General features: G+C 38.1%; 1 protein-coding gene across 1 annotated transcript in view; it reads right to left on the reverse strand.

The window, feature by feature from the left end:
- Positions 1-26,800, reverse strand: part of RTTN (rotatin) — a 181,849-nt gene that overhangs the window by 22,379 nt on the left and 132,670 nt on the right. The window contains exons 35-40 of the mRNA XM_053571779.1: positions 26,102-26,195; positions 24,076-24,268; positions 21,636-21,726; positions 18,217-18,370; positions 15,657-15,794; positions 10,568-10,785 (exon numbers count right to left, since the gene is read on the reverse strand). Of these exons, the coding sequence (XP_053427754.1) occupies positions 10,568-10,785; positions 15,657-15,794; positions 18,217-18,370; positions 21,636-21,726; positions 24,076-24,268; positions 26,102-26,195 (888 nt within the window). The remainder of the gene's footprint in view (positions 1-10,567; positions 10,786-15,656; positions 15,795-18,216; positions 18,371-21,635; positions 21,727-24,075; positions 24,269-26,101; positions 26,196-26,800) is intronic.

Below are 26,800 nucleotides of genomic sequence, written 5' to 3' on the forward strand. Positions count from 1 at the left end.
CTGAAAAATATCAAAGGAACAACTACAGGACAGGATATCTATGAAAAGGTTTGCCAAACTGTGAATAGTTTGGAGCTGGACTGGGCAAAACTAGCCAGTGTAACAACTGACGGTGCTCCTAGAATGGCGGGGTCTAAGAAAGGAGTAATTGCTCACATTAACCAAGAGATGGACAAACATAATCATTCTCATCCAATAGCCATACACTGGCTCATCCACCAAGCGCTGTGTAGTAAATCACTGAAGTGAGACTCTGTTATGAAAACTGTGGCATCTTGTGTTAACTTCGTTACAGGTAATGCACTAAACCACAGACAATTTCAGGAATTTCTGTCTGAGCTAAATGTTGCCTGTGAAGATGTTTTGTATCACACAGAAGTCTGTTGGCTGAGTCGAGGGAGAGTTTTGAAACATTTCTATGACTTACTTCCACAAATTACGGCTTTTCTGCTTTCAAAATACAAAGAAGTACCAGAGCTCAATGATGCAGAATGGAAATGGCATCTTGCCTTTCTGACAGATCTAACAGAGCTACTCAACAGTTTCAAGGTGCAACTTTAAGGAAAGGGGAAGCCCATCTGTGATATGCATTCACATGTGAAAGCATTTGAAGTAAAATTAGGCCTCCTCAGCAAACAAGTGAAGGAGAAAATTTCTGCCATCTCCCCACAACTCAAAATCTGTTAGCGGAAAATCCACTGGTTGCATTCCCAAATAAAACATGTGTGGATTCACTGGAAAAATTGCAAAAGGAGTTCCAATTTAGATTTAAAGAGCTTCATCTCCATGAACAGGACATATAGCTTTTCCGTAACCCATTTTCTATTGACATTGAAAATGTGGATATGATTTACCAAATGGAACTGGCTGAACTGCAGAATTGTGACTCTCTGAAAGACGCATTCAAGTCAAGCAGCCTGCCTAATTTCTACGCATCTCTCCCCTCTGAGACATATCCTAATCTCAGGAATTCAAAATGGCAACCATCTTTGGCAGCACTTATGTCCGTGAACAGACTTTTTCCAGAAGGAAACATCTGCAATCTCCAACCAGATCTAGACTAACTGATGCACACTTGCATCACTTGTTACAACTAGCAGTGACAAATATGGACCTGGACATTGACTATCTCATTAGCCAAAAGCAGGCCCATAGTTCCCACTGAAATACTGGTTAAGTTTGTTGATTTAATTTTACTTGTTCTTCATTTTAAATATTTGTTCTCATTTTGTTTTTTCACTTCAAAATAAGACATGTGCAGTGTGCATAGGAATTTGTTCATAGTTTGTTTTTTTTTTTTAAACTATAGTTCGGCCCTCCAATAGTCTGAGGGACACTGAACTGGTCCCCTGCTTAAAAAGTTTGAGGACCCCTGAATTAAAGACATTTTCTACTTAAAACATACTGCTATATTTTAACTAAACATAGCATGTAAACTTCACTGGAGTTTGATAAATCATGAATATTTGAGAGTGCTCTGTGTGGAAAAGACTGTAAAAGAAGTTTATAATATGGAAAAGGCCAACAATTAGTCTCAAAAATTCATTATTTACAGGACGAAAATCTTCATTTAGTATTAACACATAAGTTTATGCAGTAACTCAAATTAACCAGGTCAGATATATATTATATATGTGTTTAATTTATTAAAACAGGTCTTTTTAAAAGTGCTGGACAAGAGAACTGTTGTCATATTTCTCTTTTCTCCTTGTGGGGACACCTTCCTGTCTTTCCATGTCCACCTAACATACCCTTGTATCTTGGTGATTTGGTTCTTTTCATTATTTCTACAGGAATATGTACTTGTCATATGACATTTTTTCAAAGAAACTATCGCTTAATTTTTTGACTCATAGAAATGGATATGGCTTATTTTAAAAATACTAACATTCTGGTATATTTCCTTTACAAACGAGTTTATGAGAAACATTTTCATTTAACATTTTCTGAAAAACATGTACAAAAGTTACAAAACAGAATAATGAACTTCAGACTCTTGAAAAACTTTTGCTAAATATTTAAAAGTGAATTACTAGATTTCATAGTGTCATATTTTAGTATACATAGCTACAAGGTGATTATCATACCTGACATATTAAGAATAAATTCTCAGAATCAACAAACAGGTAGTGAAAATTCAAGTTTTCTCTCTCCTTTTGAAAGTCTTTACCCAGATGGTTTATTGCCATCAGGACCCAGCGCTGACCTCGTATCACATCTCCTAAATCCAGGGCACTTCCCTGCCCAGGCCACCAGGACTGCGCTGCTGCTGTAGCTCCTCCCCTCACGCTACACGGGGGACTGCGCTGCTGCAGTGGCTCCTCCCCTCACGCTACAGGGGGGACTGCGCTGCTGCAGTGGCTCCTCCCCTCACGCTACAGGGGGGACTGCGCTGCTGCCGTGGCTCCTCCCCTCACGCTACAGGGGGGACTGCGCTGCTGCAGTGGCTCCTCCCCTCACGCTACAGGGGGGACTGCGCTGCTGCAGTGGCTCCTCCCCTCACGCTACAGGGGGGACTGCGCTGCTGCAGTGGCTCCTCCCCTCACGCTACAGGGGGGACTGCGCTGCTGCCGTGGCTCCTCCCCTCACGCTACAGGGGGGACTGCACTGCTGCCGTGGCTCCTCCCCTCACGCTACACGGGGGACTGCGCTGCTGCCGGAGCTCCTCCTCTCACGCTACAGGGGGGACTGCGCTGCTGCCGTGGCTCCTCCCCTCACGCTACAGGGGGGACTGCGCTGCTGCCGTGGCTCCTCCCCTCACGCTACACGGGGGACTGCGCTGCTGCTGTGGCTCCTCCCCTCACGCTACAGGGGGGACTGCGCTGCTGCTGTGGCTCCTCCCCTCACGCTACAGGGGGGACTGCGCTGCTGCCGTGGCTCCTCCCCTCACGCTACAGGGGGGACTGCGCTGCTGCCGTGGCTCCTCCCCTCACGCTACACGGGGGACTGCGCTGCTGCCGGAGCTCCTCCTCTCACGCTACACCGGGATTGTGCTGCTGCTGTGGCTCCTTCCCTCACTCTACACCAGGACTGTGCTGCTGCCGTGGCTCCTCCCCTCACGCTACTGGCTTTGACTCCAGCAGAGCAGTCAACCTACAGAACGCCCCACATCCTGGATTTGCCTGTTCGCTTCTTTATGGTGATGTGGAACTTGTCTTTCCTCCTCAGTATTTCTCACTTACTGGATATTTGAACTCTAAAGTCTTGACTTGGGTTCAGCCCTGGGTGGTAAGAGCTCCTGTGGATATACACATAAATTTTTATTACAATTTCCAAGGGTTCATAAATTCCAGTTTAAGAATCTAGATGTTCCTCATTTGCTTAAAAAAATTAGACTAATTCATGGGGTCATGGGGAGTGACACACCTCTTGGTGATGGGACACAATTATAAGAGGGAATTTACCTAACAAATGCAATCAGTGTAACCAGGTTCTTTTGTACCCTCAATGAATCCCCAACAATAAAAAAAAAAAAAGAATTCAAATTCATAACTTTTCCTAGCAATAATTTTCAAAATGATCTAGCTTTATCATATTATTAAAATTAAGCTTAAATCAAATTAATTTTACATAAAAATATAAGAGCATCATCACCTATAGGCAACTCCACTTACAATGCCTGACTGGCTTATGCTTGGTGACATGGCAGTGAGAAATCTGTACAGTGGGGGCGCTCACACCTCACACCAGGGCCAGGGATTCCACTTGGCATAGCTCACCTTGGCTGCTGCCTACCACCAGGCAGGCCCCCATTTGGCCAGTGGATCAGATATTAAATGCCTAGACCCAGGGATACCTAATTAAGACCATGTTGAATGTAACCATGAATATGAAAGGAAAGAAAAGGTAAGCAAGTATTACAAATGATGAATATATGTAGAGTATAATCATTATAGTTACGTATCAGAAACCTAATTTGCTTATAAATGTAATCTTCACAATTGAGAGGAAAATCACTGTCATATACATGTCCTTATTGCACATTTTAGAGATCTGAGAACAACCAAACTGATCCCACTGAGAAGTACGCCCTACCTACCACACATAGTGATCAGGGGATGCGTAAGACCTCTAAGGAAACAGTCGTGTACACAGATGTGTCTTTCAGTCCTTCTGGAAATGCCATTAAAATGACAGAACTGGAATCACACACATGCACACACATGCATGCACACACAACAAAGTCCTGGAAACTAAAAAGCAGACGGATGAGTGACAAATTAAAGACCCTGAATTCTGAGTGGTGTGAGGAGATCTCACAGCCCCCAGTCTATACACAGAACTGCCCGAGGCTGGGGAAGTTCAGCATCAGGAATCCCTGGAAGTGAGGACGAAGGAGGACTATTTGGCAAGTTTCCAAGAAGCAGTTAGATTCCCAGAGTCTGTGGCCACTCACTAAGTTCTGTTCAGACAAACCACTCCTCCTCCCAACCCTTGGAAAAACCCAAATGTTTAGTCTCTGGAGAGGATAAATCACAAGGATTTTGAACTGGCAGAGACTAGGCACATCTATGGGCAAAGGTATTCTATTGAAAACATGAAGGACGAAGTGAAATTCTGTGAAATAAATTCTGAGACCCTAGCTTTCTTTCCCTACTTTGCTACCAAACACTTGGCATTTGGGTTGTTAGTTCCAGGCAAAATATCGGAAGACTGTTGACAAGCCCCAGAAAATCATCCCCTAAGTCGCCGTGTACAGTAAAGCTTTCAGCTGACAAGCTCCACTCATGCTTGGGGCTGCCAGTCTGCCTTGAGTCTCTCAGTGTTCAACAGAACAGATATTCAAGATCACCAGACACCAAGGAAAGCCCATCAACAGAAAATATGTGACTAAAATATAGAGAAAAAGAGAAAACAGAGGTTACCTAGTTAGAAAAAAACATAATAGGAGGTCCCAACAAAGAGCACAGAAAACTGAAGGAGTGGCGACAGGTGATTACAGCAAGTGTGAGTATACAGATGGACAGAGCCCTGAGAGAGGTCAGCACATAGATACACAGACACACACCTTGACTCTTCATGATAGAACTTCAGAATATTAGAGAAAAAGGAAAGATTCTAAACAATTTCAAGGAGGGAGAAGCCAGGGATCAAATGGCTTCAGATCTTTCTATAGTAACACTTGGAATTAGAGGGAATGGGTGATGCCTTCTGAATTCTGAAGTAAATGACTGCCAACCTGGAACTGTCACTAGCCAGATTCTAAGTTAGATGTCAGGGTAAATAAAGATTTTCAGACATTTATACTTCAAAAAAACCTTCCTATGTATAATTTTCCCCCCCTGGAAGCACTGGGAGAAAAGACTCCACACTAAAAGGAGAGTGTCCATCAGGAGAGAATGACCAGGGAGGGAGGGCAGGGAAGGACAGGATGCAGGAGACTGCACGCAGCACAGAGGGGAAGGTTCCCCAGGAACAAGGGAACGCAGAACCCAGGGTGACAACAGACACCGAGCAGGTGAGAAGGAACTGGGAGAGATCGCTTCCAGAAGAGGAATGGATATGAAGTTCTGACAATTCTGAACATAATCTGAGGTCATTTAATTCCTGGCAAAGAGCACAGAGATTTTTAGTGATTCTATAAAAATTTAGACCATATTTCATATAATTACTATTAGTGATTATACAAAAATCACCAAGTAAAAAAAATAATACAATAATTACCTCTAAGGAAAACAAAAGCTATCTAGGAAAAGAAAGTTAAACCTTCTCTGCAATGTGACTTCACTGCATATAGTGTTGTCAGAGGTCCACACCGTCTACACTGCCTGTTCTCTAAGAGGCATTATGACACACCAGTATTGGGGGAATTAGAAGGGAACCCATTTTGGGTAGGTAAGTGAGTAGGGTACAGAAAGAGAGCTAAAGTCTCCTTTTTAGGGCGGTGCCCGTGGCTCAAAGGAGTAGGGCGCCGGCTCCATATGCTGGAGGTGGCGGGTTCAAACCCAGCCCTGGCCAGAAACTGCAAAATAATAATAATAATAATAAAGTCTCTTTTTTGATAGTTGGAACTAAAGATAGATAGTGTGGAGAAAAGATAATGTCCAAACCTGAATAATCAAGATAAAGAAATATAAGCATGTTATTTAGAGACCTACAAGGGAAACTATAAAATAACTAGGTAAACCAGGTATAAGTGGTCACTTGTGAGAAAATGAGGCAGATATCTCCTACTTTTATAAAAACTTAGAACTGCTTGTATCTGTAGAATATGTATGTGGTAAAACTGATATAAAAGCTAAAAACCAATAACAAGGGCCGGGTGCAGTGGTTCAGTCCTGTAATCCTAGCACTCTGGGAGGCTGAGGCAAGTAGACTGCCTGAGCTCACGAGTTCAAGACCAGCCTGAGCCAGAGTGAAACACCCATCTCTAAAAATAGCCGAGCATTGTGGCAGGCACCTGTAGTCCCAGTAGCTGAGGCAAGAGAATAGATTAAGCCCAAGAGTTTGAGGTTGCTGTGACACCACGGCACTCTACCGGGGGCAATAAAATGAGACTCTGTCTCAAAACAAAAGCCAATAACAAAAAAAAGAAATAACCAGGACAAACTTGTGGTAAATCCACATACTTTTCAACATATACTGAAGCAAAGTCAGATTAAAGGACATATTTTCTATCATTTTTCATGTAGTACTTATCCCAGACTGAAAAATAGGCTGAGCATTTGTACACAAGCAGGTGGACGTGGCTGGAAGTGTGAGAAGCCTGCAGGTAGGTAGGAAGGCTAAGAATAAACTCAAGTGAGATAACCAGCCCCTGGATGCTGCAAGCATCCAAAAGAGAAAAAACAAATCAAGAGGATACAGAACATGAAGTATCTTTCCATCAACTTCTTGTAGAAAGAAAGAGAACTCAATGAAATTTATTTCATTTTATGTTCTTTTTAGATTATTCTATATATTACGTGTTAGAGGGTATCCGAGGTCAAGACGCTTTTGCTGTGTTTCCAAAAGGTACTTAAAGTAAAAAACAGAGTTTTTGATTATACTGAACATTCATCAACACAGTAGTAAAGACATATGCCTTCTCTTTCAAAGACTGACCCTTGGATTTTACTATGCACCAAACATGAATGCAAAACTCATCTCCTAAAATGTGACACAAAAGTTAGTAATATGTATTACTATCCTTAGCTATCAGATCAAAGACAGGGGCAAAATTAATTGAACATATATCAATTGTAGACAAAACCTATTACACATAGAGAGATTTTTGTTAATCCTGTTATCTACATAAACTGCAAATAAAACAATAAGTATAGCAGATCCCCATTATCTGTGGGGAATCTGTTCCAAGACCCCCAGTGAATGTCTACAACCTTGCATAGTATCAAGTCCTATGGACACTATGTTTTTTATGATTCATATATAACTATAATAAAGTTTTACTTATAAATTAAACACAGTAAGAGATTAATAACTAGTAAAACAGAACAATTAAAACACTAAAGTATAATAAAAGTTATGTGAACATGGTATGGTCTCCCTCTCTCAAAATCCCTTCCTGTACTGTACTCACCCTTCTCCCCTGGTCAGCTACCGACCTGCTAACAGAGACAGCTGCTAAGTGATGAACGGGTGGGGAAGGAGCGTGGCCTGATGTGCTAGACAAAGTGGCAACCTGCATCCTGGGTTACTCAGAGTGGCATACAATTTAAAACTTGTGAGTTACTTCTAGAATTTTCAATTTAAAATGTTTGGACCATGGAAGGCAAAATCACAGGTAAACGGGGACTTCTGTATCACCAGATCTGAAGTTAAATGTGGTCAACATTTTCTGGAAAAAAGACAAAGACATCCAATAATTTCTTAGAGAATATTCAAATTGTAATATCAGCTAAAATGGACTTACAAAAAAATAAGTCTATATAATTTAAGACATCAGTACGCGTAACTTCAATATGCATCCTTGAGGGACAGTGCCATAAAGCAGCCACCTAAGAGACTCTGTCAAGACACTTTAATTGACATTCCAATATAATAATTTATTAGGATGGAGATTTTAGAGGCAGTTGAAACATAGTGGCAATGTAATATAATTCTATTATGTTGCACATAAAGAAGTGAATCAAAAGAGGTTAAATGATTTGCCTTGGGTCTTACATGTGATATTTTTTTTTTTTTTTTTTTTGTGGCTTTTGGCCGGGGCTAGGTTTGAACCTGCCACCTCCGGCATATGGGACCGGCGCCCTACTCCTTGAGCCACAGGCGCCGCCCACATGTGATATTTTTGACCATGGCTTTAGGGAGAATTTAAACATATCTTTGAAGAACATCAATTTTAGAATACTATTTCTTCTGATAATTTCAAAACTATTGTTTACTTTGCTTCATATAGCACTTAAACAACCCACAACCTACACGGACATACAGTAAGCTACATATATTATTTATGATAATGCATTGCTATTTAATGTATTCTTATAATAGTTTAATATTCTTAGCATCTTTCTATAGGGCAAAGAAAACAATGTTTATAGTTTAATAAGCCCATTAATTACTGTCTCACCTTAAATCAGACACACATTTTCTTTCTTTCTTTTTTTTTTTTCTTTTATTGAGACAGAGTCTTAATCACTTTGGGTAGATTGCTATGGTGTCATAGCTCACAGCAATCTCAAACTACTGGGCTCAAGTGATCCTCTTATCTGAGCCATCACGTCCGGCCCAGACATACATTTTCTCATGAGTGTGCCATAGACATAATTTCTCTTCACTGTTTTAAACTTGCCTTTGTCCTTCTAATAAATGTGATGTATCCACATTCTACTGTTTACATGAACAAGAAGAGTGTAATTTATTAGGAAATATGATTTAAATTATTGGCTAATGTATCTACATCCACACAGAATACTTTATGCCTTTTGTAATTCAGAAGAAATGGAGAGGAAAATTAGCTAGTCATTAGGAAAATCACTGAAACACTCTATGGCTTTAAGTATACCTCCCTTTCTTTGACCAAGAAGGTAATACCAAAAGATTATAAACAATGACTTTTATCATGAATAACATTACAAAGTATTAGGGAAAAATAAGGGCCAGGTAGATTTTGAAATTCCTCTGGCATACTTTTTCCTACATGCACTATTATAAACTGGTTCATCACCCTACATGGATCCATGTTTCTCCTAAGTTGCATCATGGATTTTTGAAACATAGCACAACTATGAGGAAAAACAGTTGGGAACTAGAATATCCCTGACTTGGCCAGATTGGAAGTCTTCAAATATCACCACATCCATCAGGACTGGCTGCAGGGGCTAGGCCCCCAGATGGGTTCGCCATGTTGGCCTGGGAGAGAGGTAGGAGCCAAGCCCACTGTCCTTAGGGCACTCTTCCCTCAGGGAAATCATTCCCTGAGGAGAAAAGGCAGTTAATAAGAGCAAAAGCCTTTTCCCAGAAGGAAATGTTCTGCCAAAGCCAAAGTCAGGAAATTAACAAACTAGAGCAAAAGAGAGGTGAAGGACTTTAAAAAAAGAAAGGTGTGAATTTAAGTTTTCCTGTTTGTAATATTCTTTAAAGTGCAAAATCACTCTGTTATCATTGGAAAATAAAGCCTGTAGTTTTGAGGGGGCACGAGACAAATGAGACAAGATCCAGTTTTTATTTTCAACTAAGCAAACTTCAGTGATGAGTGAGGTAGTAGCTACAAGTGGTTTTTGGGAAACACTCGGAGGACATTTTCCTCCTAGAGTTCCAGGCTTCTGAAGATGCTTCTGGAGACAAATGGGAAAATGTGGGAGGATTCCTGATCAGACTTCCTATTCATGATTGAAAAAAAGCCTCTGGGGAGTACCCCAAAACCATCCACAGTTTATAGCTGGACCAGGGAGTGTCTTCTCTCTACCAGCCTTTTCTGCACCTCAACATAATCAAGGATGGTTGTAACCAGAATATCTGCATGACCCTGACTCTCATAGACAAAAATATAGGGAAAAAGTTTAAAAATTCCAAATTCTAACCAGCAAAGGCACTGGAACAAATTGGCAGACAGGAACAACCTTCTGCCTTTGTAAAATGTAGCTGGTTTACTGGGAAGCTGAAGCAAATTCTTTAACACACGGTTCTACTATTTTTCTACCTTTTTTATGATTTTTGTCTACCCAATGAAAGATAAAATATGGCTCATTTATATAAATCAAATGTCACCCAGAATGTGTTTTCAAAGAGGTACATATATTTTTTAAATGGCAATAAATTTTGAATTCTAACTGTATTCCTGAAATATAGCTATTTTTGGTTATGATATGAAACACTATTTTGATAAACTGTTAGATTTAGATTAGTAATATTTCATTTCAAATTTTTACATCATATTCATTAAAGAAACTGGTCAACAGCAGCAGGGTGAGATGGGAGACAGTTAAGTTTTGTGCTTTTATATTATTAAGTAACCATAATGAGTATTATTTTTTTAAACACAAATAACTGAAAAAGGTTTTAACAAGACTAAGACTGAATGTCAATTCATTTAAACATTAACTTGTTTGAAAACAAACAACACAATCTTATAACTTAAATTCGTGTAATCTTACGTAAAGTTTTAAGAAAACAAGAAATCACATACCTCAAGAATTACTTCACTAAGTTGTTCCAGAGATTTCTGATTTTCCTGAGTTTTATCAAGAAGTGAAGCCATTGTTGGGCTGTGACATAGACTTGTCTTGTCCTTATCCTGGAGATGACTTTTTGCTTCTTCAGTCAGGAGCACAGAAAGGAACTGCAGGCTGGCAGTGCAGAGGGCAGGGCACATGACGGACAAACCCACGCATTTACAGATCATATCTACAAGAGAGAACGATCTCAGGTGTAATTGTTTGAAAATCTCTTCAAAACTGGGTGGCACCTGTGGCTCAAGGAGTAGGGCGCCGGTCCCATATGCCGGAGGTGGTGGGTTCAAACCCAGCCCCGGCCAAAAAAAAAAAAAAAAAAAAAAAGAAAATCTCTTCAAAACTAAACAAAGAAGTGAATCAGACTGATTTGCGTAATTAAGTTTACACTAATTTCCAATGAAGTAAAGCTATCAATAGTTCAAGTTTAATAAGAATAACTCTCGTGTTTAAAAGTAATTCAGATAGTCCCTGGGTTATGAACAAGATAGGTTCTGTAGGGTCGGTCTTAAGTTGAGTTTGTATGTAAGTTGGAACAGGAACATTTACCTATTACCTGTAATAGCCTCCATTCATAAGTGTGAGTTGTAGGTCAGTCGGATGTTTTTAACTCTGGAAATTACCTTAATAGCCTCCAATCACAAGTGCAAGTTGTATGTGAATCGGATGTTTGTACTTTGGAGACTGCCTGTATTAACATACTAAGTCAAGGAATCTATTTAGTTTTCATTATATGGGTTTTTTCCTTATATGAAAGAAAATTATATGAGAGAAAAAGTGTCTAAAAATCAACATACCCACAATATAAGAGGATTATATTTAGATGAGTTTGGGGTCTACTGGGATATACAAAGTCTCAAGAATTTTTCATTTTAATTTTGATACCAGTACCAACCTAAACAAAAAAAGTTAAAGTCACTATACTCTGGATTGTCTAGATTTACCATCCTGTGTGACTGTTTGTTTTCAAACAAGTTGGTGCCAAACAGTACCTGCAAGCAAGAATTAGTGTGCAGTGTTATCATAATATATGAACAAAGATTTTATAGAGCTTCAAAAGAACACGAGTGCTTATGAACTAATTTGCAAATAAAACACAGAAAGAAAACAGGCAAGGTTGGGCCTGTAGCATAGGGATTACAGCACCAGCCACATAAACCGAGGCTGGCAGATTCAAACCCAGCCCAGGCCAGCTCAACAACAATGACAACTGTAACAAAAAATAGCCAGTGTTGTGGCAGGCGCCTGTAGTCACAGCTACTTGGGAGGCTGACGCAAGAGAATCACTTAAGCCCCAGAGTTTGAGGTTGTTGTGAGCTGTGAGCCCATGGCACTCTACTGAGGGTGACATACTGAGACTATCTCAAAAAAAAAAAAGAAGGCTCGGTGCCCATACTACGGTGGTTACAGCGCCAGACACACATACACTGAGGCTGGCAGGTTCGAACCCAGCCCAGGCCAGCTAAACAAATGACAACTGCAATAACAACAACAAAAAATAGCCAGGCGTTGTGGTGGGTGCCTGTAGGCCCAGCTACTTGGGAGGCTGAGGCAAGAACCCATCAAGGGGGGGGAATATTTCCTGACTCGTTTTATGAAGTCAGTATCACTGTTATATCAAATCCAGAAAAGAACCCAACGAAAAAGGAAACTACAATCCAATATCCCTCATGAACATAGAAGCAAAAATCCTCAAAAAATATTAGCAAACAGAATCCAACACTACAATCAAGTGGGTTTCATCCCAGGATAAAAGGAAGCTTCAACATATGCAAATCAATAAATGTGATTCACCACATAAACAAAAGTAAAAACAAAGACCATGTGATAATCTCAATAGATGTAGAAAAAACATTTGATAAAATCTAGCACCCCTCCATGGGAAAAAAAAAAAACCTTAAAGAATACGTCATAGAAAAAATATACCTCAAAATAATTTAAAGTCATATATGGCAAACCCACAGCCAGTATCAGATTGAATGGGAAATGCTGAAAGCATTCTCCTTAAGAACTGGAACAAGACAGGGATGCCCACTACCACTCCTATTCAGCACAGTACTAGAAGTCTCATGCAGAGATATCAGGCAAGAGAATGAAATAAAGGGCATCTATATCTTAAAGGAGAAGCTCAAATATCCCAATTTGCTGATGATATGATCTTATATCTCCAACTCTCAAAGACTCCTTCAGAAGACTTCTAGAAATGACAAAAGAATTCAGTAATGTCTGAGGTTACAAAATTATTGTCACAAGTCAGTAGAATAAACTAATAACTATCAAGCTGATAGGCAAGTCGAGAACTCAGTGCCATTTTTAATAGCTGCAAAGAAAACAAAATACCTAAGAATGTACCTAGCCCAGGATGGGAAAGATCTGTACAGGAGAACTAAAAAATGCTGAGGAAAGAGATGACAGATGACACAAACAAATGGAAAACCAACCTGTACTCATGGAATGGAAGAATCAATAGCGATGAAACGCCCATACTAACAAAGCGACCGACAAATGCAATCCAATTCCCATCAAGACACCAATGTCATTTTTCACAGAACTAGGAAAAATAATCCTAACCTCACAACATGGAACCGATAAAGAGCCTGAACAGCTGAAACAATCCTAAATAAGAAAAGTCTGGAGGCATCACATTACCGGGCTTCAAATGATACTACAAGGCTATAGTAAATACCACGGTACTAGCATAAAAACAGACACAGATTAAAGGAACAGAATAGGAAACTCAGGAATAAAACCATATAGCTACAACCAACTGATTTTTGACAAAGCAGACAAAAATATACACTGGAAAAAGGACACTCTTTTCAATAAATGGTATTGGGAAAACTGGATAGCTATATGCAAAAATGAAAAACTAGATTCCTATCTCTCACCATATACAAAAATTAACTCAAGATGGATTAAGGACTCAAATGTAAGACCTGCTATCACAAAAATTCTAGAAGAAAATTTAGCAAAAACTCTTCTAGATATTGGGCTTGTCAAAGAATTCATAACTAAGACTCCAAAAACAAATACAACAAAAACAAAAGTAAATAGGACTTAATTAAACTAAAAAGTTTCTGTACAGCAAAGGAAATAATCAACAGAGTAAACAATCTATAGAATGGGAGAAAATATTCACAAACTATACATCTGACAAAGGACTAACATACAGAATGTACAAAGAACTAAAACAAATCAGCAAGAATTTAAAACCTCATCAAAAAGTTAACAAAAGACATAAAGTAATTTTTCCCAAAAGAAGATAGACAAATGGCCAAGAAACATATGAAAAAATACTCATCACTAATTATCAAGGAAATGCAAATTAAACCCACAGGGAGATACCACCTGACCCTGTCGGAATGGCCATTATTGAAGAGACAAAAACAACAGATGTTTTCATGGATGCAGTGAAAAGTAAACACATCCTGCGGTGGGAATGCAAGGTAGCATAACAGCTATGGGAAACAGTATGAAGATTTCTCAAAGAAATAAAAATAGACCCACGATTGGACCAGCAATCCAAAGAAAAGGAAGCCATTTTATCAAAAAGATACTTGCACCCAAATGTTTATCACAGCACAAGTCTCAATTAAGGAATCAGCCTAAGTCTCCATCTATTCATGAGTGGATAAAGAAAATCTGGAGTATATATGTATACTGTATATATTGTGGAGTAATACTCGGCAACTTGGATGGTATTGGAGATTATCCTAAGTGAAGTCTCTCAGGAATGAAAAAACAAAAACCACAGGTTCTCTCTTATATTCAAGAGCCAAACAAGGGTATATTTGATCATAAAGAGCTAAAAGGAACATTGGAAAGTAAGAAAAGGGAAGGATGGAAGGTGAGGCATCAGAAATTACTTATCAGGAACATATGTGATTCTGGTGACAGCTACACAAAAAGCCCGGACTTTACCTTCACGATTATACAGTTCATCCATGTAACAAAAATAAGCGTACCCTCCTAAATATATTGAAATAAAAAAAAAAATTATATCCCATTTAAGTTTAAAGAATGATCAAATAATAAACATTAAAAAGCTAGTCATGGAGTTAATAGGTAACCTGGAAACTAAAAATAACTATTTTGAATATATTTAAAAGGGTTATTGAAAAGGAAACACAAATTTTAGTTATAAATTTAAAAAAGGTTTTGTTCTATGCTGCAATTTAGCAGATTTTTATTAAAATGAAAGACTAGTTATTTAAAAATAATCATTTATTTTAATAGGCAACTATTGTACAGAAAATACTTTATAAAAATAATTATACTATACTTTTGGCATTTCTATGCTGTCAAAAAATCCTGATGTCTTTTTTTTTTTTTTTTTCGAGACAGAGTCTCACTATGTCGTCCTTGGTAGAGTGCCGTGGCGTCACAGCTCATAGCAATCTCAAACTCTTGGGCTTAAGCGATTCTCTTGGCTTAGCCTCCCAAGAAGCTGGGACTACAGGCATCTGCCATGATGCCTGGCTATTTTTTGTTGCAGTTGTTTTTAGCTGGCCTGGGCCAGGTTCGAACCCACCACCCTCAGTGTATGTGGCTGGCGCTGTAACCACTGTGCTACAGGCGCCAAGTCAAAACCCTGATGTCTTGAGACAAGATATTTTTATTGTAACTTTCCATGTTATCATATATATAAGATCTTATACATGCAGATTTAGCTACATACAGTACACATGTTAGAAAAGAGACTGGTTTCTATATTAGCACAAGAAAATCTATCTCATTGTTTTATTATCATACCTCATATGGACCGGTATATCACCGCAGGTTTTTCTTGCTTTTATGGTATCCTAAAATGTTTTAATTGCTTTACAAATGTTTAGCATTTGCTAAACAAATGCTTTAATTTTTCAAAAATGCATTTTTGGGGGCTCCAGACCCTGCAAATTCCTCAGTGTAAGCATCCTGGTATTTCTTTTATATGCCATGCCATAATTTATTTATTTTTAATAATTTACATACCTAGTCAGGAATAATGATTATCTTAATTTCTATTAGCAAAAAGAGCCCGAGCCTGCAAGACTATCTTCTTACCAATCGCAACCACCCAGTGCTTGGCCAGAGTCATGGTAATGAATGGAAGGGAGACAGCACCAGCTTTCCTCAGGAGTGCAGCCAGGAAGTTAAATAAATGTGTCCATGTGTGATAAAAAGCTGACGTTAACTTTGTATCTATAAAATTAATCAAAACATTTCAAGTTGTAAATACAAAGAAGAAAAAGAACCTTTCAAAATACGAAATTCAGAGACACTTCATTATACTTAAAATACGAGGTTTGTACTTGTCAAATGAAGATAAATGTAATTCAGCATTATCCAAAATTTATTTCAATTAACTTCTCTTTCCTATTGCTTCTTAAAGATATCTTTCCTCCACTTTCCTACATACAAATACACATTTGTAAATCCTCCTGTTATTAAAGCATACTCAACAGCAGTCAAAAAGGCATAACTTCAGGACCATACATTGGGCATATTATAAAAACATGTAATTGTTTATTCTACTTGTGTAAGAGTAAGTTTCTCTTGTTTTCTTTATCCCCTCCAGCTTTGTATAGGGCTGAAAAGTAAAATATACCAAGGTCAAAGCCAAAAGAATTTATTTGAAGAATCAAGAGAGTATTACTCAGAGAAAACTAATACAAAAAAGAATTCTATATTTTATTATAACTTTCCATGTTATTATGTATATAACATTTTATGTCTTACACAGTTTTGACTATGGCTAAGAATGTAACAACCTAGAGCAGGACACGTTTTCCTGTCTGTGTACTTGGGTAAATGGAAGCTTGAGTGCAGTGGCTACCTCAGGGCTCTCTCTGACCATGACACTGGCAGTCTTTGCCCTCCGTAGTCAAATAAAGTAATTGAGGACTTTCCATCTATGTATTTCTTAGCACCCATGAGGCATTTGAAAACATCAACTTCCAGGGAGTTTCCAGTTTTGAGTGTAGCAATCCTTGGTGTTTCTCAAACTTTCTGTCATTGCCTTTCTAAAGAGTCCCTGTAGACTGTTTCCCCATTGCTATCCACACAAAAGTTTAATTCCACAGATATACTATATATCGGCTAATATATATCTGTATTTTATACATGAAAGGACTAAGTATTAAGTTTACTCTTTTACTCAATACAGGCTTAAAAATAGCCAAATAAAACATTTAAGTTTAAATAAAGTTAAATTGAAAATTAAAGCACTATTAACACTGAATTTAACTTCATACATGTAATTGTACTTGCTGAATAATCTTTATTATTTATATACACTGTAATGTATATATAAAAATTAGCAATTTATATTAGACATAATAGCAATATAATCTTTAAATAAAATCATTCAAAATTGTTATTTTCCCAGAAATAATAATTTTAAAATTTAATTTTTCAAAAAATATTCTTAATGAACTTTAACCTTTTACTAGATATGAGAAAACAATTTTTAACTTAACCAGCTACTAAATGTACATTTAGACTTTGTTGACATGTTTCTTTCAGCACTTGATGTAATTAAGGATGGGTTATATTTTTATATAATAATACAATATACACTATTTTTATTTAACATTCAAAGCTCAAGTGACATAAAAGCAAGAAGTTCAATAAAAAGCATCCACAAGGCAGCCGACAGCAGCCACGATGCACAGATCACCTTTCACCACATGACTTTCAGGTCAAGCAACAGATCCAGAGTCATCCAACTGCAGCCATGTCTTCCCCAGCTCTGTAGCACTGATCCTGCACACGCTGTGTGTATCTTCCATGAACCCAACACTAATACTTCTCGAGGAATACTCAAGAAAATCCAAGTAAATACTGTAATAAGTAATACCATTTTATACAGTAGAGTGGAGCTTTGTGGGCCCCCAAACCACCATAATTTTTAAGATCTTTTTTGCTTCTCTCCCTCTCCCAAGAATCGATGTTTGACTGGTATGGAGGCAAGGAAGGTATCACCTTAATGAAACTATATAGTATAACCTAACAAGCTGCCACTTACAGCATTTCCAAGGAGGAAGTACTCCTCTTACAATTGAGATAAATTTAACACCAATGAGATATTGAGCACTAGCTTTGCTGGGTTATCATAACATACTTCACTTTCTAGACCTAAAACCAAGTAAATCAATAATTCAAAGGACTAAGTGCAAATGAATTAAAAAGCAAAAAGAAATACCAAGTGATCGATTACTTCATTATGAAGCATTATTTATATATTGAAAAAAAATTTAGTTTCAAACAATTGAATTGTACATGATATTGCAAATGCCATATTAGGTCATTTGGCCTTAGCCATAGTTTATAAGGATAATTAATACCCTGATAAATACCCAGAACTCACTTTCTAACATGACACAGGAGCTTTGCCCTCATTTAACTGACAGCACAAGGACAGTCCTTTATTACACTACACACTTTCTCAAGTGGTCTCCTAGAATCACTTAAAGCATCCAAACTATAAACACGTTATCAAAGACTTTCAAATACTGGCCCAAAACAACTCAAAAGTGATCTTAAAGTGATTACGTGGGACAGAGGAAAATTTTTTTCTCAATAGTATTTATTTACATCTTAAACTTTAAAAAATAAAGCTTACCTAATAAATCTTTGGTGCATATGATGAGCACACCAATGACATTAGTGATAAGAGGTTTCAGAAGCTCAGCCTGAATCACCAGGTCAAGATCTACCAATAAGCACGACTGCAGAAGCCTGGACAAAGAGGACAGGTACTCCAGGAGGAAGGAAACCTGTGTGAAAGGACAGAGGTACACAAAGCACATCACAGGAAAAGCCCATCTCAGTCATACAGTGTTTTACTTTTTAAGATAAGTTTACAAAGACTAATGAAATATTAATTATTTTTAAAGATCTGAAATTAACACATAGCAGCCAAAGTATTATTTCTTTCATGTTATGAACATGTCATTAACAGCCATATTAATGCTGTCGGCTATAATACCAAACAAAGCAGTATTTCAAAGCCTAATTTTAATTTCCACTTTATGTCTTTATATTTCTCAAGTACCTAAGTTGTGCAATCAATATTCTGGAAAAAGCGGGAAAGTGAACTATAAAGCCATAAAGTTTACAGTTTGTAAACAAAGACAATTACCAAAACATTTTTCAAAGTGCACAAGTGGGGCAGGGGGGGAAGAAAGCTAGTCTAATAGCCTAATTATAGCTCCAAACAAAATGCAAATACTTTCTATTTGCGCCCTCAGCCATCCTTCAGCATAAAAATACTATTGTTAATCCTAACAGAAAAAATTAAATCTTCTCCAGTATAACTGACAAAACTATCTCTGGAATTTGCCTGATGATAATATAAGTATTAATTGGCAGAAGTACTTTTTAGAAAAATAATCCTCTAGATATGTAACAATTAAGAATAAGTGGCGATGTCTTAAATTTATCTACTATCTTCAGGCCAAGACGTAGTCCATATAAGTGAATTTTATAGAGGAAATCTGAAGTCAGTCTCTCTGTACACACACGCACACACACACGCACTCTTTTCTTCTTGCCTTATTTTGGGATGATAAGATTGTAATTATGAGTCTGGAGCTGTTTTGCATTTGTGGAGGGGTATGTGGCTCTGAGTTAAATACTCTCAGATTATTCTAAAACAGTTCTTCTAGGGTGGCGCATGTGGCTCAAGGACTAGAGCGCTGGCGTCACATGCCAGGGGTGGCGGGTTCAAACCTGGCCCTGGCTAAAAATTGCAAAAATAAATAAATAAATAAATTTTAAGAATAAATAAATTAAATAGTTATTCTGTTCTGCTTTTCCTGATGACTATGTCCTCCCTTTATGTAACCTGCTTCCTTACTTTATATAAAAGTATAGGTGGCTCTAAGCATCACAAAGTCCTCAAATTGTTTGTGAAATTTAATTTGTGTAGAGCTGTGAAGTCCTTTTTGAGATTTCATAGTCCCTTCACCTTCTATTACTGAAATGATAGCAAGTGTGACCTCTGAAGGAATGAAGTGCCATCGTGACCAAATGAAGCACGCCGGGTGAGAGTCAACGTGGTGAGAGGAGGAGAGGGAGAGGAAAGCTCGATTGTTAAAGATTCTTTTATATATTTGTCATATTTGAGATTAAATATTAGTATAGTAGTTCATATAGTAACTCTGTGCCTGACACTCTTCAAAAACTATACCAATCAACCAGCCGTAAACCTACCTGAGCCTTCAGTAGACTGTAATGCACTGGCTAGAGCTCTGCCCAAGACACCCCCTGCTCAAGTCTCTGATCACATGTCACCTTCATGAGGCCTTTTCTGACCGCTCTACCTAAAAATGGGACTGTCTTCCTTTCATGGCACACTCTGTCACCTGTTCTCATTTATTTTTTTCCATACCTTTTGTCACTATCTGATAAAATACTTTACACTCTATTACTCGTTTACTGTCTGTCTCCTGAACCTGGGACATGTACTCAATGTAGGCAGGGATGTTCCTTTGCTTTGTTCAAGGGTGTCATTGCTGGCACCTACAACAGAACCTCAAGTATTTTCCAGAATAAGTGAATAATCTCATATAAATACCAATAGCCAAAAAGCACTTAATCTACATAAGCCAGGTAGTGTAGTGTTAAGAGTGTGGGCTCTGGTTCCAGCCTGCAGGGTTGGCAGCCGGCTCTGCTCCTGATTATGTGAGAGACCTTGGACAGTTACCTCTCTGGGCTTCAGTCACTTCTTTTAAAAAGTAATGACTGATACTACTAATACGTCATATGATTACTACAAAAATACATACATAAATCAACACAAGTGTCCACTGACATTCATCACTACTGTTATACATTCACTGCATAAGCACTGCATAAGTGCCTGCTCCGGGACAGGCACTGTGTGGGACATCCAGGGTCCAATGGCCTTCGTGGAGCTGTGTGCCCCTCTGTCCTCATCTGCCCCTCAGATTCTGCTGGCCTCCTTGCTGTTTCCCGGATAGACCAAGCATACCCCAATCTCAGGGCCTTGCTATGTCCCTAGGCCAAGCTTTCTCATTCATTTTATGTCGCATGTCACTATTTGCAAGGTCCTCTCTGACCACCCCTAAGTGGAACAGCCCTCTACCCTCTCAACTCTGATGTCACTTCCTGTCCCCTGCTTTCGTTTTTCTTCTAAGATGTCTATTGTTCTGAGGCACATGTGGATTTGCTCATTATCTGTTCTCCCAACTTGGGGGGAAGGATCTTTGTTTTATTCACTTAGGGAAGATCCTGGTATATAGTAGGTCTGCAATGAAGATTTGTTGAATGGACAGTGGAAAAATGGACAGTTCATTAAACATGCTCAAATGAAAACACTGCACTGGGACAAGTACTTCTGAGATCCTGGGTACAGTGTCCCCACACCTTGTAATAGGGGTCTGACCTGGTAAGACAACTCAAAGAATACATCTCAGAACAAGCGATTGATCAAGTTGACCTTTAATTCATCATCCCACCTTCACAAATTTGATTTTGAAATAAAACTTCTATTAGTACAACTACATCAAGAGTTGTTAAGCATTCTTTACATATGGACTGTAGCTATAGGCAAGAACCTAAAAATACAGAATACCTGAAGGAACAAAAATATTCTTATGGGTTTTGAAAATATATGTAACTTAGTCACCAAGTATTTAACAACTTTAACTTAGGTAAAAATAACAGACATAACAGAGATAGCCTGGAATCACAGAGGAAGAAAGGGGGCTACACCAATGTCCCCCCCTTTAAAGTGGTCCACAAAGATATTTGGATAGTTAAACATTTGCAGCTGGTGTTTGACGGAGTCAGGAAGAGAATCTGTCCTCAAAGACCACTTCTCTTTTCTACCATCTAAACATATTAAAATTTTAAGTAACCTATTTCAAATAACCTCATCATACTATGTATATATTGAGAGATTTTCATCCTTTCCTATGGTTTGGAATTCTCCTCAGTAGAATTTACATGTTTGGCATTTAAAGTAAGCAACCCCCCAAACAGACATTAGGCCAGAGACACATTTGAGACGCTTACCTGAGCCTGAGTGTGTTCAGCGGGAGGTGATGAAGGCAGTGGGGTCTTGAGTTCCTGGACACATATCTGGATGAGGGAAGCATCTGTGATGCTGGGGAAGACAAAAAAAGAAAATTCTCTGGGTGACTGGCATCTTCTTACTAAGGATTAGTAAATCAGAATTTAAGGTTTGAAAGTAACCTGGAATACAGTTCAAGAGAAAGGATTTTTATAAGTAAAGTCAATGTTTATAAAAATATATCCCACTTAGCCGGGCGTTGTGGCGGGTGCCTGTAGTCCCAGCTACTCGGGAGGCTGAGGCAGGAGAATCGCCTAAGCCCAAGGATTTGGAGGTTGCTGTGAGCTGTGTGACGCCACGGCACTCTACTGAGGGCGATAAGGTGAGACTCTGTCTCTACAAAAAAATAAAAATAAAAAAAAAATATATCCCACAATATTTTAAATTATATTCCAAGCTACCTTCAAACAGGAAAATATCTTATCAGGTATAGGTGAGAAGCAAACAGTTATTAAAAAAATAACCTAAGGAAGCCCTTCTAAAAGCATAATAAAATATAGACCATTCAGAACAAACAAGAGAAAAAGTAACAATGGTTGTTATTTTCCTAATCACAATAGCAAAAATAAAGACTAGAAAATATTAATTAATATTAATCTCTAAACATTCATATTTAGAAAGTAAAAAACAGAGCAAAGCAAACAGGATTTTTTTTTTAAGTTAGAAATGAAAAACGGGTATGGAAATATGATGAGCCTTGGCCATAAAAGGTGCTTTAATGTCTCTGAGCCCTCAATGACACATCAGACTCCTAGCTGACCCCTAAAAAGAATATTCCTAGAGCTTCATTTTTGTCATCTGAAGGCAAGAGCCTGCAGGAAGGAAAGCCAATCAACCAACCGTTACTTTTCCAATCCTAGCTTTGTTTTTTTAGTTTACAGTTTTAGAGATTTCTTAATATTCCAAAAAGAGAAGATGCAAAGATTTGGGAAGAGAAAGAAGACATTTCAGACAGTGAGTGTTCAAAGGTAAAAAGACACAGAAACAAATGCACATGAATATGTGGTTAAAAGAAGGTGTGTATGCTTGACTAGAACAAACTGGACTTCAGGAAGAAAAGAGAAGTAAAACTACAGGGAGAATCCCAGATATCATCACTTCTAATCCTCACACTACCCCACTAAGTAGCCATCAAAGACACTCCACAGATCAAAGTAATTTTCTCTAAACTGCAAGTGACTAAGTGAATTCAACCTTAGGTCAGCCTTAATTCAGCACCTAGTCTTTTTTATTATATTGGAAAATCAGAAAAAATTACATCAGAATTTTTTTGTAACCTGAGATGCTGCTGTTATTCCTTGATCACTTCTAAGAGTTTTGTAGTAGAATCCCTGGTGTTTTCCAGATATACAATCACATCATCTGCGAAGAGCGAAAATTTGATCTCTTCTGACCCTATATGGATACTCTTGATCCATCCACGAATGGATTAATAAATTGTGGTACATGTACACCACGGAATATTATGCAGCCTTAAAGAAAGATGGAGACTTTACCTCTTTCATGTTTACATGGATGGAGCTGGAACATATTCTTCTTAGTAAAGTATCTCAAGAATGGAAGAAAAAGGATCCAACGTACTCAGCCCTACCATGAAACTAATTTATGGCTTTCACATGAAAGCTAGAATGTAGATGAAATGCAGAATGTAAATGTCAATAACTAAGAAAATGCCAGGAAGGCTATGTTAACCAGTGTGATGAAAATGTGTCAAACGGTCTATAAAACCAGTGTATGGTGCCCCATGATCGCATTAATGTACACAGCTATGATTTAATAAAAAAAAAGAAAAAGAATTTTTTGACCACAAAATACTTTCTGATGAAAAGTTTAGTTTTCCATAACAAAATAAGGGCAAGTGGATTTAAACAATAATTTTTTAGCCTAGTGATATTCTTCTGACATAACCACTAGAAAGATGAATCCCCAAACTCCTTCACATCCATTAACAATAAAGGGAGTGTGCCACATACCTTAAGTGTGCTGGAGGACAAATTACAGCTGAACACCTGAATTTTAAAATTGTTTTAAGCTTCATAGTTAAAAAAATGAAAATAAAAATAAAAAATAATAATAATAATCCCAAATACTTACACCCAAATACACTTAAAGGTGACATTGGCCATCGATGGGAAAATTACAATTTAATAAATATTTTGGAAACAAAAAAAAAAAAAACCAACACAAGTGTTTTAAAAGACCTAAAATAGAAACTGTCAAGACAATTCTGACAAAGACAAAATCCTGGCAGCTAGTAAGCCTATAAAAGAATAAGGATATACTTGATGTATTCCCATAAACATGAAATCTTGTTAAGTCATGAATACAGTTTTTGTAAACTCATCTCTACTACTATGTCTCTTGGAAGTATTTATCTCTTACCTACAGAGAAGCTTCATAAGATGGGCTTGTCGTAAAGCATTTGCAGTGTCTCGTGGAGAAATCGCCAAGAGGTTGTCTAAGAGGCTGCACACTGCGGAGAGAAGAGGTGGAGTGACACAAGCACACTGCTTGGGCAGGGGAGCAGAAAGCGACGAGTCACGAGGAGGTCGTGGTGGTGGAGTTTCATGCTGAGCTATTATTGAAAATAAGCATAAAAATTATTTTATTTACCTTACGGCTATGTGCAATATTTACAAGTTCTTATAGTAAGAATAAAGCTCAAAGATGGATAACGGGGAAGTTCTTCTAGCTGCTCAGCTCATCTTAACCTTAAGGCCACAAAGTCACACAGCTCCTACTATTCCTGACCTCCACTCTCTGCCGTATGGACATATGTGTGTGCGTGTCTGTGTACATACATGTGCATGCATGTGGGTGTATATCTTAAGTGAGAGAAGAACCAAGTCAGGAAGGGCAGAGATGGCTTTGTGCCTAAGCATTTAGACATTAAGAAAAAAATAGATAGTTCATAACTCTTTTTATGAAACTCCAGGGCCCACATTTCTAAATTCAAAATATTCACAGATTTTGGAAAGGTAATAAGGTCCATGCACCATACATCAGCTAACGTCTCCATGAACCTCTGAACACTTCCTCCCTTTCTGGCATGGCAAGATGCTCTGGGTTCATTTACTTGCCTGCCCAGACTCAGCAATGCGTAAAGTAGCTTCGGAATTGTTAACTAATACTACTATAAAAAATAAAACTAGTAATAGAGTTCCACCCTTATTTATATTTTCTTTGCCATGAGTCTGAAGAATAAAGTCCTAAAAATGTTTAAGAGCTCCTCACTCACCTAAGTGTCATTCATGCAAAACGCTGCCAAATAAATTTGTATTCCATGTTATTTTTCTCCATTTTTGTTGATTTTATTTTTCTTTTTGGCAAGTGAAACAGACATGATTATAAAAGTCAAACTATATAAGAAGGCAGATGCAGAGAAGAGCCCCTGCCCTCCAGTCTAGTCCACCCTGCCCCATCCTCTCAGACTTCCTGCCTCCCACTCATCCTCACAACTCTGCCTGGAGTTTTCTTTCTGCACAAATGAGGACTTAAGTGGGTTGGTTTGTTTATGACAGGGTCTCACTCTGTCCCCCAGGCTGGAGCGCAGTGGCCTCACCATAGGTCACTGCTACCTCAAACTTCTGCACTCAACTGATTTCTTCCACCTCGTCCTCCTAAGCAGCTGGAACTGTAGGCAGCCACCACTATACCCAACTAATTTCTCTATTCTTTTGTAGAGATGTGGGTCTCACTCTTTGGCTGGTCTCAAACTCCTAGTCTCAAGCAATCCTTTCACCTGGGCCTCCCAAAGTGCTAAGATTACAGGCATGAGCCACTGCACCCAGCCCCAAATGTATTTTTTTCACTTTCTTTCATACACAAAAAAGTAGAAACCATTAAATGGCATAAACTACAAATATTGTTTTGTACTTTGCTTTCCTCATCTGACAATATTTCTGAAAAGTTATTCCATGTCAGTTTGAAGATAACCTGCTTCTTTTTAACAGCCCTATTGTTCTCCATTGTGTAGAAGTTTACTGATAACCACTCTCCTACTTTCAGGAATTTGGGTTGTTTCCAGTACCTTACAATATAAACCATGCTGCATTCAATAGTCATGTACTGGTGTGATATATTTTTATAATGTTGGTGATGAATCAAAGGAACATTCCTAGAAGAGTAATTGTTGAATTAAAGGTAAATAGCCAAATACATTTATAATTTTGTTAGATATTGCCAAATTCCCTTCTGAAAGAGTTACAGTTTGCATTCCCTCTAATAATATAAAAAGTGCCTGTTTTTCACAGCCTCGCCAACAGAATGTATTGCCAGTACTTCTTAATTGTTGGCAATGCAATAGATAAGAAAAAGGAACTAGAAAAAGTTTCTCAGAGTAGTATTGATTTGTACTTATCCGAAGATAAGGGCTACTTTTATGATAGAACGTCTTCCTGAAAGATACCTTGAGCCACAAACTGGTCATGGGGAGCTTCAGGTAAAAGCACGGTGGACGGCACAAGCGTCTGAAAGTCAGTGCTCTCCAACGAAGGTGTCACCTGTGCAGCAGAGAAAACCACGTGTTAATGTTACAACCCGGAAAACGAAACAGGCAACGTACACACAAGACAGCCTTGAACAAGGTTTATAATGAAATTACACTACTTAATATTACTAGAAAACATTACATATCTGCATACATAGCAGTTTTTTTAATTGCTTCTTCAGCTTCTTATAGGAACTATTACAGTTTACATCAATCAGTAACCCAAAGGAGCAAAGTTTTGATTTGAAGCCCATTTAGGACTTTAAGATTGCCATAAGGCTACTCACTCATGGCCCGAGTGCTAAAAGGTTAAGATACTTTGCATTTTTAAATTCATAATAAAAGAGATTTTCTTAATGTTTCAAATGGCATATACAAATTTTAATAGTGCCATAAAAAACTAGCAGAAGTATTAAAAGATTTTTTTCTGCCTCACCTCATACCAATGACAAACTTTTCAAAATGTTGTCAATATGCTGATACTGTTTCAGAACACATTTTATACTTTTATTCCAGAATACTAGAGGATACATGTTTTATTTACATATGTGGCTTTTTATACAGATTGAGTAATACTTCTAAGTGTGCCCTTCACCCAGACAGTGTGCAATATCCACA

This window comes from Nycticebus coucang, chromosome 19 (assembly GCF_027406575.1).
Source record: "Nycticebus coucang isolate mNycCou1 chromosome 19, mNycCou1.pri, whole genome shotgun sequence".
Lineage (NCBI taxonomy): Eukaryota > Metazoa > Chordata > Mammalia > Primates > Lorisidae > Nycticebus > Nycticebus coucang.